The sequence below is a fragment of the Trachurus trachurus genome (genome assembly GCF_905171665.1).
Source record: "Trachurus trachurus genome assembly, chromosome: 3".
NCBI lineage: Eukaryota > Metazoa > Chordata > Actinopteri > Carangiformes > Carangidae > Trachurus > Trachurus trachurus.
The window spans coordinates 38,304,019-38,316,253 of record NC_139893.1 but is presented as its reverse complement, the minus strand read 5'-3'; the positions used below and the strand labels follow the sequence as shown (position 1 = coordinate 38,316,253).

The 12,235-nt window shown below is 40.9% G+C and overlaps 1 protein-coding gene across 1 annotated transcript; it reads left to right on the top strand.

The window, feature by feature from the left end:
* Nucleotides 1-288: 288 nt before the first annotated feature.
* lins1 (lines homolog 1) lies at nucleotides 289-8,157 on the top strand (the record flags this gene model as incomplete). Its single annotated transcript, XM_083993052.1, has 6 exons — nucleotides 289-636; nucleotides 728-817; nucleotides 1,875-2,007; nucleotides 3,273-3,869; nucleotides 5,494-5,677; nucleotides 7,437-8,157. The coding sequence occupies 6 exons, from the start codon at nucleotides 289-291 to the stop codon at nucleotides 8,155-8,157; spliced, it is 2,073 nt and encodes a 690-aa protein (XP_083849178.1).
* Nucleotides 8,158-12,235: the final 4,078 nt, after the last annotated feature.

The following is a 12,235-nucleotide window of genomic DNA, read 5'->3' as shown; positions in this document are numbered from 1 at the left end:
TCCTCATTTACACAAATGTGTAAAATCTATGACATTGTGGTTATTTAAACTCCGCCTTTCCCTTTGAAATGCTGAGCTTTTGGGAAACCCTGCTTCACACGCGCCTCAAAACAATAGACCCATGGAACAAGCTGGAATGGAGTTTTATGTTGAAGGCTCGAGTGGCCAATATCCGGTCTTCGCTGTTAGCTCCGGGTGACTTGACTTCGCTTCTTTGACCCATTTGTTGTAGCGGTACTTCCGTGTGTATCATGTGGCAGGTCCACACACGGAAGAGGCGGCGGCATCATGGAGCAGCACACGGGGAGCCGCACAACACCCAGACCCGGTCCCGCCGTGACCGAGCGCTTCCCCCGCCTGGCGGATGTGCACAGATGTTTCCTCGCGGGGTCGCTCCCGCACCAGACAGCCGCGGATGTGGCGGATTTGATATTTAGCGGCGTGTGCGCACCGGTGCCCGCCGGTGAGGACAGAGAGCGTTGCCATGAGAACGCGGCGGAGCTGACCTGCATCAGTGTGAGTCTGGTGGAGATGAGCTGCCTGGTGGGGTCCCGGAGCCCCGCTTCACAGCTCGCTGTTTACTGCGGTGAAGTCCTGGGGCTGTTGTTCCAACACATGGATCTCATGTCGCAGCTTGTGAGTGTCACACTCTCCTCGGGCTGTGTGATAGACACATATTTACTGTGTGATTATGTCAACTTGAACTTCAACTCGAACTGTTCCACAGGTCCATCATTTCCAGGACCAGGACCAGATTCTCTCTCATCTGGCAGCAAAGAGTGTGTCAGCGTATGTTGTGTATCATCTCCACAAATCTGTGAGTAGCTTTTAGTTAATCTAACCAACTGTGTAGGGTAGTGTTGTGTTATTATATTATTATTGTGTGAAGCCTATGATTCTCAAGACTCTAAATACAATATGTTAGGCAGAATTGAAGGGAAATGGCATACAACTCAACTCAACTTTATTTCAACACAATGCAGAGACTGATCTGAAGACTGAAGTGCTTCACAGCAAACAGAGTAATACAAAACAGCAACAAGAGAAAATAAACGTAGCCTAACAGAAAAAGAAATTGTGATGACATTATGAATTGTAAGGGTATCAGACCAGTTAAAACCAGGGACAGTTAAAGCTGCCTGCCCCATAGTCCTTGCTCGGGTGGACAGGAGCCTTTGGTCGGAGGTCCTTAGGGGACAGGAGTTCAGAAATGTACGGAGACTTGTAGACGAGCAGTAGAATTTTGAAACTGATCCTGTTGGTGATGGGTAGGCAGAGAAGGTAGGCAAGAATAGGGGTGATGTGGTCTTATGGCCTGTCTTTATTGACTTTGTTAATAGTCTGGATAGTTAAAGACGTGATAGAGAGGACTGGGAGATACCAGAACACAGTGAATTGCAGTAGTTTCATGCAGCAACTGCATGAAAGTTATACATTTTATTACTTGATTGATTTTCTTGTCGAAAATGAAACCAAGGTTTTTTGAATGTGGTTTGACAGAGGGTGAGAAATGGTTTGGGTTAGGTGCTGTGGACCAAATATGGTGACTTCAGTTTTGTGTTCGTTGAGCTGGAGAATGTTTGTGGCCATCCAGGACTTTACATCTGTGAGACAGTTCTTGAGGTCAGAGCCAACTGGGAATGTCACGGTTACTTGATTTCACAATTAATCGCAGTACTGTATTACAGTTTGTTTTTTTTACAGTATTATACCATATGATAAACCTTTTCAAACTGCAATTTTGGTTTAGCGATAGAAAGGTGTAAAGAAGGGAACCTGCCTGGAACATCTGGTTACCTGTCTGGGGTTTTATCTGAACAGGGCTGACATGTTGAACAAATGTTCTAACATAATAACACATTTTGACCTCTCAGGGAACGGTCAGTCCAGTCTGGCAGCAGAAGTGTGCTCAGGCCTTCGACAGCTCACCGCCTGGTCATGACCTGGACGCCTGTCTGTGGTCACTGACCGAGGTCTTAAAAAGACTCCTCAGAACCCCTCACCCAGGTAAGACATGTTAGTTTTATGGTTAAAGTTGATTTATTTCACTTCTGTGTGCTGATGTGTGAAGCCATAACATGTTGATCAGCCAGTAGAAACTCAGATATTCTGTTTTTCTGTCTTCCTGGTTCAGGACCAGTCCTTCATCTCATAGCAAATGTTCTGAGCTGTTCATTTTCTCAGTTGTCCATCTTCTGGGACGTAGCAGAGCAGAGTGGTGCCTCGAAGTCAGGAAGTTTAGTTTGTAATAGCAAGAGCAAAGTAAAAAAAAAGGAGATTCCAGGTAACCATAGCCACAGGATACAAAAATTATGTAGCTAATGGGCTGCAACTAATTATTATTACCATTAACTATTAGTATATTCACTATATTATTTATAAGTTTCCTCTTTGTTGTGTCCAGTGATGGAAATAATGATGTTACTAACAGCGCTACTTTTTTCAGTATTGATGAGTAATCAAAAAGTTACTGTTACAACGCTGTTACCGTTACTGACAATAAAATGTGCTGTTACTTGACTCAAGAAGTCAAAATAATGGGGCGGTGCGTGGTGCAGTGGTTAAGGCGGCCGCCCCATGTAGAGGCTACAGTCCTCAACGCAGGCGTCCCCGGTTCGAATCCCGAGTCGGGCAGAGCTTTCCTGCATGTCATTCCCCCTCTCTGCCTCCTCCTTTCCTGACTATCTCACTGTGTGCTGTCAAATAAAGGCAAAAACTGAGTTGTTTTAGAGGGAAATTCATGCAAAACCGCTGATGCGAGTTGCGTTCAGGGACAGTTTTTCAGCAAGCAGTCTCTGTATTCACCTCGAAAACAGCTCTGTTTCGTAACGTTCCGTTATTATCTCATAACGTGGTGAATGTGCAGGTCACAACTTGTCCACCAGAGCGTTTTGGAGTTGTTGGATTGTGTATTTGATGAGTTTGATGAGGGAAACCAAGAAATCCCATTAGCCTCCATAGTGTAGCTCTGAGCAGTCTGCCGCTCCACTGTTCTAAAAATAACTTACACCGACAATTAAAGGTAACGAACCTACTGCTATGACTATAGGGATTATGGCAATGGGCCAATTTGCCAAAATGTTGAACTATCCCTTTAACATATTGGAGCATTTCCTTTTTAAAAAACAAATGCAATAGTTACTCTTCCTGGTAATTAGTTACTTTTATAATGTAGTAATTCAGTTCCTAACTCAGTTGACCTTTTGAGGAAAGTAACTTGTTTTTACTGGTGTCTAATGTCTCATTTTGAATACACGTGTCTGTTCCATCAGAGACCCTCAGGAAACTTCTGGCAGCTTTCGACTCCAGCCTTTGCGCTTTGTGTTCAAAGCTTCTCCCTGATGGGAGCGAGGAGGCAGCAGCACCTGGTCTGGTGGATCTGAAAAGCAGCAGACACTGGGGAACCACATGCTGCCTCCTGCTGGACCTGCTGGAGGCTCTGGATGCCTCGAGTCTGATCTGTGACGCTGGTCTGAGGAGCCAGAGATTAACACACATTCACTCGTCTGCACTCCTCAGCACAGTCAGCCAGCGCTCCTCAGAGTATTTTGTGAAAAAGCGAACAATGCTGCTTCTGAAGAGAGCCGTGCTTCAGAAGGCTGGAGAGGACTGGGCGCTAGGAGACGTGCCCCTCACCGGGCTGAAACATGAGAACTCCAGCTCTGATGTGAACTTGCTTGCTCAGACCGTGTTAAAGGCGGTGGCCGCCGGTTGGTTGGAAACTGTTCAGGTGGGGTCTTCTTCTTTCTTTGGGGGGACCAGATGCATCCATGGTGCTGATGGTGAGAAACCAGACTGTGTGATGCTGAGAGCTGTCAGCCTGCTTCTCCTCAAGTCCATGGAGCTCCACATCCAAACGGCTCAAACAGGTGAGCAGACTGTGTGTGTGCTGTATGTCAGTTAATGTCAGTGGAGAAGAGTTTGTGTTTTACTTGTCTCTGCACATAAATAGTTTCTTTTCTTTTCATTCAGGGGAAGTTGTTGGATGTTTTTTTCTGTTTTTAATATGGACTGTCACTCTCTGCGGATTAAGTCCCTAATGGAAAAATAAAGTTCTTTGAGTTGATACAGAACAAACGTGTTGTCAAAAGAGTCTGGAGAAAAGATACTAAAATAAATGTTAAAGCAGAAGTAAGCGATCCAGTGGTTTTGGCTAACTTCCTGTCAGCCGATGGAGTTAGCAGTCCCCGCCCTCGTCCCTACGTCACCACATTCACGCGCATCCCTTGGCTGCACACACAGAGAGGACCGCCCCTTTATGCCGTTCTCTCTCCTCATTGGATAAAGCTTGTAGGATACAAGGAAAGTTTTCTCCTCGGCTTACAGCAGAGCAGAGTGACTGACAGACCCGTGTTTCAGACCAAACACTCTATAGAAGTGATTGCTGTCAGAAGATACAACTATTTAAGATTTATATTAACACAAACATTCCGCTTTCTTCTGCTTTAATGTCAGTGGAGAAGTGTTTGTGTTTTACTTGTCTCTGCACATAAATAGTTTCTTCACAGGGGAAGGTGTTTTTTTCTCCAATCTTCATAGGGAAACGAATCTTAACCTACTCTTTATGTTTTTAATATGGACTGTCACTCTCTGCCGATTAAAGCCCCTAATGGAAAAATAAAGTTCTAGATACAGAACAAACGTGTGGTCAAAAGAGTCTGGAGAAAAGATACTAAAATAAATGTTAAGAATACAAAATAATATAAGTAGTGAAATGAAATCACAATTTACAATGCAATCAAATTGTGAGACAAAAAAAGAAAGAAAATAATGATCAGATTTTCAGATATTTCCTCTTTATAAGCGTTACATAAATTGGTTGTCTTGACAGGTCAAGGGACTCGATATATTCTCTAAATTTGATAAAAAATTCGATAAAATTGGGAATGACTTTTGTTGTGTTGGATTTGTGTTTATGCCGTTGAACATCATCAGATTTACAGTGTGTTCATCGTTGTAGTGTGAGTATGCGAGGTTTGTCTTTGTCTCCATATGTCTACAGTGACATGCAAAATCAAAATTGCTGTTAATGTGAACAGTTAACAAGGGGAAGATGAAATGATCTCCAAAAGGTATAAAGTTACAGATGACACTTTCCCTTTACATTTTAATTAAACAATATAATTTTTTTAAATTTTCATCTTTCATATCTTCAGAATTACAGAAGAGGAAAAGGGCCAGCAGCAGAGGTTTGACCCCCCTGCATAGTTACTACCTAGTTGGAAACTATCACAGTGTGTAAATAGTAAATATCTTGTCTGATACCTTGGTCAAAGTTATCTGAGAGCTCCAGTCTCCTGGTTTCCCATTATTTTGCAGGCTGCTGTTTTGTTTCCCTTTTTCACTCTAAATTATAGAAAACAAAAATAATCCCCCCCTCAGCCTACATCAACTGTCTTTGGCTCCACAGCACCGGAGTTATTATGAGTCTGTGATGTAGCAGGCGGAGGCTGAGTGACTGTACTGATCTCCTCTCTGTGTCCTGTCTACCAGAGTTGGACCGTGCCGTAGAAGTCAGTGGGATTGTGAACAGTCTGTGGAGCTTCCTGAGGCGATGCAGCGTCCAGCTGAAGGAGGTCACTCACCTCTGCTCCTGGGTCAGCCTGCTGTTTGGAGAACAGGACGACGACATGATGGAGGCAGCCAAAGCTCTGCTCTCCATATTCCTCCATCACAGGTACAACACGCGTGTGATTTATTTGTTATCATGGATTTTTATGATGATTTTATACATGATGCACAAACGTAATATGAAGGAAAGACTTCACGACATGAAATCCTGTGCTCTGCATATTCGTTTGTGTCTAATGAGGCGTTTTCCACAAAAATAGTCAGACACAGTCGTTATAAATCTGCTCATTTTATTCTTGTCACTGAGATGAATGAATAATGGAAATATTTATTTCAGGAGTGAGGGCAAGAAAAGTTCATTCTCAGTCAATGTGTTTTGTAAGTTCCCACATCAGTCTTGGGAGAACCAATGGTTCTTAAAGTGGGGTCTGGGGACCCCCAGGGGTCCTTGAGAGGGTTAAAGGAGGTCCCCAACTTTTTCTTGAAATTTTACCACTTTTTTCTAGAATTTTTAAACTTTTTTTTTTTTTTTTTTGAGAAATGTTTTATTTTATTTTGTTTTTAGAAATGTTACCACTTTTTGTATAATTTTTTTTGAAACTACTTTTTTTTTTTTATCACTTTTTTCTAGAAAAAGTTTACCTTTTTTTTTTTTTTTTTTTTTAAATCTTACCACTTTTTTTCCAGAGATTTCTCTACAATATTTCCAAAAATGTACACCATTGGCCCTAATTTGAACGTACATTGACTGAAAACGTAATGTTCTTCAGTCTCAGAACACATATTTGTGTATTTCTGGTGTTTGCTTCAACATTTTGTCCAATGAGGTGTGTGGTCTAATTTTTGTCAATTTAGGGGCCCTTGGTGTAAAAAAAAGTTTGAGAACCACTGTATTAGACAACTGCGTTAAAAGACATGTGATATCATAAAAAAAGTGTGTATATGTTCAATTCATATTTAATGGGAGGACTTTATTCCTTTAAAATAAATTAAACTAACCTATTCACTAATGTATTGGGTCACATCACAACAGATCAGTGACAGCTGATAAATATCTGTGAAGACTGCAGGGAATGAATGATGATTGCACCTGGAAAAGTTTCCTCAGGTGCCGTCGCAAGGTTATAATAGTTTTGGATTTTTAATTATAGTTTAGTTTTATTTTGTTTTGACTTCTTTTTCTCTAATTCAGTTAGTTTTAATTAGTTTTTAGAGCGGGTTTGCTAGTTTTAGTTAGTTTTAATTTTTTTCTTAGTTTAATTTAGTTTTTATTAGTTTTAGTATTAATTTTAGTTTTTTGGGTTATTTGTTAGTTGAAGGATTCAAAAAGATCAGAGCAAGTATTGTGTAATAAAACTCAAAATATACCATTTAACAAATGTGTTCAGTTACTGCAGTTTTTTTACATACCAGTACAGTAAAGTAACAATAGGCTTACAGTAGCCTATCTCGCATGTTGTATTGTATTTAACATAAAGTAGCATAAAGTGAACACAGCACACCTGAACCGGGCTCTACAAACAATACAAGGCCCCCCTCCCAGTGGGTGCTCAACCTGGTCAGTGGATGCACGGGAGCACGCATGGAATCGGCGCCTATGCCTGAATCGATTTCATATCAATCCGAAATTGACAAAGACGAAAACTAAGGGAATTTTATCTATAATTTCAGTACGTTTTAGTTAGTTTTGTAAACACACAATACAGTTTCAGTTAGTTATCGTTTTTTCATTTGATTATAGTTTTTATTTATTTCAGTTAACGAAAATGTTTTTTCAATTTTAGTTTTCGTCATTTCGTTTGTTTTCGTTAACGATAATCGTGTTTTCATAATGAGCTGATGGAAGTGTCCGTCTCTCCCTGCAGACTCTCCTCTGGGATGCGCGATGATGTCGCTGTGTCCGAGGAAGCCTGCGCCTCTGGCTGCAACCCCCATTGCCACTTCCTGTTCCTGCTTCAGAGCGTGTCGTTCAACCACAGCATCCTCCTCGACTTCCTCATCTCCACGGAGACCTGCTTCCTGGAGTACTTTGTGCGCTACCTCAAGTACCTCAGGACCAACTGGCAGGGCTTCACTGCAGCATGCCAGAGACTCAGCATGTCACAGCCACGGACACTTAGCAGCTCACGTGCTACTGGTGATACATCTACACAGACATATAAGGTTGAGCCCAATAGAGCCAAATCCAGCTCCGGTTTCCAGCCTGCAGCTGTTAATCCACCAGTGGACAAGACCAGTTCGGTCTCCGGGCTCCGACTTGTAGAGTACGACAGTTCTGACGAGTCTGATTCAGACAGCATGGAGGTTTGTGAAAGCGGAGCGCCGGTTTTCACCAGGTCATCTGACTCAGCAGGATCACTGAGCGAACCAGGAGCGGCGTCACAGAATAAGCCAACATCACACACCAGCATCATGGCACCCGCAGCGGGACAGGCGCCCTGCGAGACGCTCCTCAGAGCTGTCCTCTGTCTGTCCCAGCTCAGAGAGGTGGTGACACGACTGCAGAGGAAGAAACTGTTCCCATACAACCCGTCTTCACTCTTAAAGCTCTTGGCACAAGTTGAGCTCAATAAAACAGTTCAATAAAAGGTGCAGAGGTGTGTGGTTGAGTCATGTCCAGTATCTACCTAGTAAATACTACTGGTTCTGAATCTTTTATGTGCAACCAGCAGTTTTGGGCACGTTACTTTTAAAAAGTTATTATAGTTACTAGTTACTTTCCCCCAAAAAGAACCTGAGTTAGTAACTGAATTATTACTTTATAAAATTAACCAATTACCAAGAAAAGTAACTATTGCTTTACTTTTTTATAAAATGCTCGAATACGTCAAATGACTTGGACTCGCCCCCCTAATCCCCCTAACCATAACCATGACCTTCAGTTTATCTGGAACTGATCAACTGCCTGTGCAGAGGAATACAGAGTGAGTTGGTTAATTCCAGATAAACAACTTTTTGATGGACTGGAAAAACTTCAAACTTTAAAGACCCCCTCAGATGAAAATTGTGTTTTTCGTGCTTTTCACATGTTCCTGTGGCATTTTTCTTGTGTTAGAGCACATATCAGCAGAAAAGGAAGTGCAAAATTTCATTTCTGAGGTTTTCTGCCTTCAAATTGCTGTGAACCAATGGCAGACGCAAACTGGCCGTTTCAGGGAGACTGGGGGGGTGCAGAGCAGCGCAGTCTCCGCCCACCATCCAGAGGTGCATTGCTAATGAGCTGCTGGTGCTGTGCAGAAGGAGAGCCCTGGGAAATGGCACAGGTTTTATTTATATGGTTGTTATTCCCATCCCCAGCAATTTTCTGTAACGAGTAATCAAAAAAGTTACTGTTTCCCCCGTCATAACACCGTTACTGACAATAAAATGTGCCATTACTTGACTGAAGAAGTCCCATCACAACATATTACACCCACTAAAGTGTACGTTATACACATTTTTTTTCAGTCAATATAGTCAGAAAATAAGTCATTTATCTGGAACTAACCAACTCATACTGAGTGGTTAGTTACTTCTTGGGGAAGTAACTAGTAACTATAACTAATTACTTATTTATTATTAATATTAATAACCTTTTTATTAACATGCCCAATACTGTGTGCAACATAGAGAAGCAGACAAAGTTCAGTTGGTTACTCAATAGGCATACTCCCTGCAACAAGCTATAGATCATCATTATCAAGACTCATGATGAGATATTTCAGGTCGATGACACATGTTTTTTTCACTGATCTTGCTCATTTCTATTAGAAATGCCTCAAATAGCTGTGACGTGATCAGTGTTAGTTAATTCAACAGAACTGCCAATAACCCTGAGGAGGGTTTGTCTGTCGGTCATAAGAAAAGAGGAAGAATGAGGCTTATAACATCCAACAAATGTGGTCAGTTTGTCAAAATCAAAAGTTGTGTTCTTGCTTTTTGTGCAGACATTAGTGTTGCTGTTTGTGATGAGGTGATTGTTAGTTTCCACAGAAGATACTTTGAAGTATCTGTGGAGTTGATTTGGCTGTAACACCAGTGGATGAGAACCAGCAGGTGGCAGCAGAGTCGTGATGACTTTTATATTGCACTCTAGAGCCGTTGTCTTTTTTTTTTCTTTTTCTGACTGACTTTGCAAAAATATTTTTGGTGCCATGGCCTCCCCTGAGATCTTATTATGGAAAACACATCCATAAAAACTAAAAAATAACAGCTTTTGCTGCTGTTATTGTTAGAGCTGCGTCAACTAAAAATTCATGACATATTCTCGACTTGACTGAGCTTCAGAACAGAAAGCCGCCTCAGTTTTTCCTAAATGAAGGGGTGTTTGGCTCAGCATTCAACATACACTCGTCTCCTATAATGCATAATTGTCAGCATAATGTCAGAGATCACACTAGCAGAGAAATATATGACCATTAATATTTGATAAAAATGCAGTAATGGTCTTATTACTCCTCTGGAGATCATTGCACCATTATGGATTTAATTCATGTCTTTAATTATTGGACACATTCAATAATCCAGGTGTGTCTGATCATTGTTGTTGTGACTACTGAGGTCAGGCACACCTGGACATTTTAGCCTAAATGAAAACACAAAAGGGTATATCAAGAGGGAACACAAGGCCTCATTTTCAGTGAAAAAGAAATGTTAGAAATGTGGGAACATAGGAATGACCCCATTTCAATGAGGTAAAAAATGTTGATGTGATGCCCAGTAATCGATGTGATTACCACCCCCACCTCCCCACCCACCTTTTTGTTATGATTTATTATGACTATATCATTATTTTGTTATTACTATATTATTATTATTATTAGGCGACATTTGACCTAGTGACAAGCTGTGTGACTAAAATGCTATTTTCTTCATAACAAAGTACAAAATGGAAAAAATAAATACATAACGTGATTCAGAGAGACTCAACTGATAAAATGATATGCCTTACAACTCCCCAAAAAATTTGGGCACAAACGGGTTAAGACTAGACGGCATATAGTTTTCCTCCTAAACTGTCCGAGAGGATAGAAACCATCTGAAGAGCCCAACAGTACAGTACAGTACAGTACCATCCAGTTTAATAGGAACTTTCCATGTGGCTGTCACGTTAATCATTAGTGAGCGGTGTCATCACATGGCTTTGTTGATTTAGCTTGACAGCGAGTATGAGTACACTGTTTGTTCTGTCAGTGCACACACCCACTTTAAACCACACAGGGATGGAGCAGAGTGTAAACCCATTTAAAACACAGTATGCTGTTGTTCTTTCATCTACACTTAATAACCCATAGTGATAAAACAAAGTGTGTGTTTTTTTAATAAAACAACCTAACAACTCTTAGCAGCCATTAAATTGTCAAAAAATAAAATGGGACCAGGCTAACCACATGGAGGAGTCCATGCAGTCAGTCACCTCCCACCTCGCACTTTGTATTTGTTATTCAAATTTCAACCAGAAGGTGCAAAATACTAAACTAATGGTGCTGCAGTGCATGTTGTTGAACCCTCATTGAACCAGACCTGCTCAGGAACTCTTCTATTGCTGTGCAACCAGATGTCATTCCTGTGCAGAGACCAGAGACTGGTTCTTCTTACTACCTAGAGAGCTGAATGTATTAAAGGGAGGGAAGTTGTACCCGAGGAGACAGAGACAAAGGGACTGGTCAAATGAAAGCACTGGTTTGTACCACCAGCTAATTATGACCCATGGTTACACTTCATAAATATGAGTGCAGGTGCATCTCAATAAATTAGAACCTCATGGAAAAGCTAGTTTATTTCAGTTCAAATCAAATATTATATAGATTTATTACATATAGATTGAAATATTTCATGTCTTTATTTCTTTTTATTATAATGATTATGGCTCACATTGAAAGAAAACACAAAATTCAGTAACTCCAAAAATTTGAATATCGTGGAGAAAGTTCACTATTTTAACTTAATGGTGTCTATAAGTGTGGCTCCATCTCTTTTTACTTTTTTAAACACACACTAAACTACGGAGCGCGAGCATGTTGACGCGTGTCTTTAGCCACAAAAACTCCACAGTTCTTCTTTCTCACAAGGGTTTATTGAAACCTTTCTTCGAGTTACAACAAAAAATAAAAAACTGTGTAGCAATCCAAAATCAGGCAATAATCATTAGCACGGTCAAAAACTAGTGTGCTCTCCTCGCCTCCATAGTCATAACTGAACCTAAGTGCGCATACATCATGTTACGCACGTCTCAGCCAATAGGAAGAGAGCAGTTGTTATTAACTAATAGGCACTCTTAATAGCCTCAAATATACAAAATCAGAATAAATCCAACAAATCTAAATTATTTATCACCTTATGTGTAATATACAAAATGTCTCCAACAGTGTCCTGACTGAGATGCACCTGTACAGTATGCTGTGGCATTCACAAACACAGGAGATTTTGAACCCGACCCTAACCCTGCCTGAACCTAAAGAAATTATTTTGGTGTCCAAACTTATCCAAGTACTATAAGGAAGCCTATCAAGTGCTTTTAATTCCTTCATTTCTAGACCTAACCAAGCATTTCTAATTTCTAAACATAACAAAGTACCTTCAGTGCCTAAACTTAATGAGGCAGCGCTCGTGTGTAAACCTAACAAAGTACTTTTAGTGCCATGTTGCCATGAACATTATTATAGCAACTGTGGTAACAATCAGT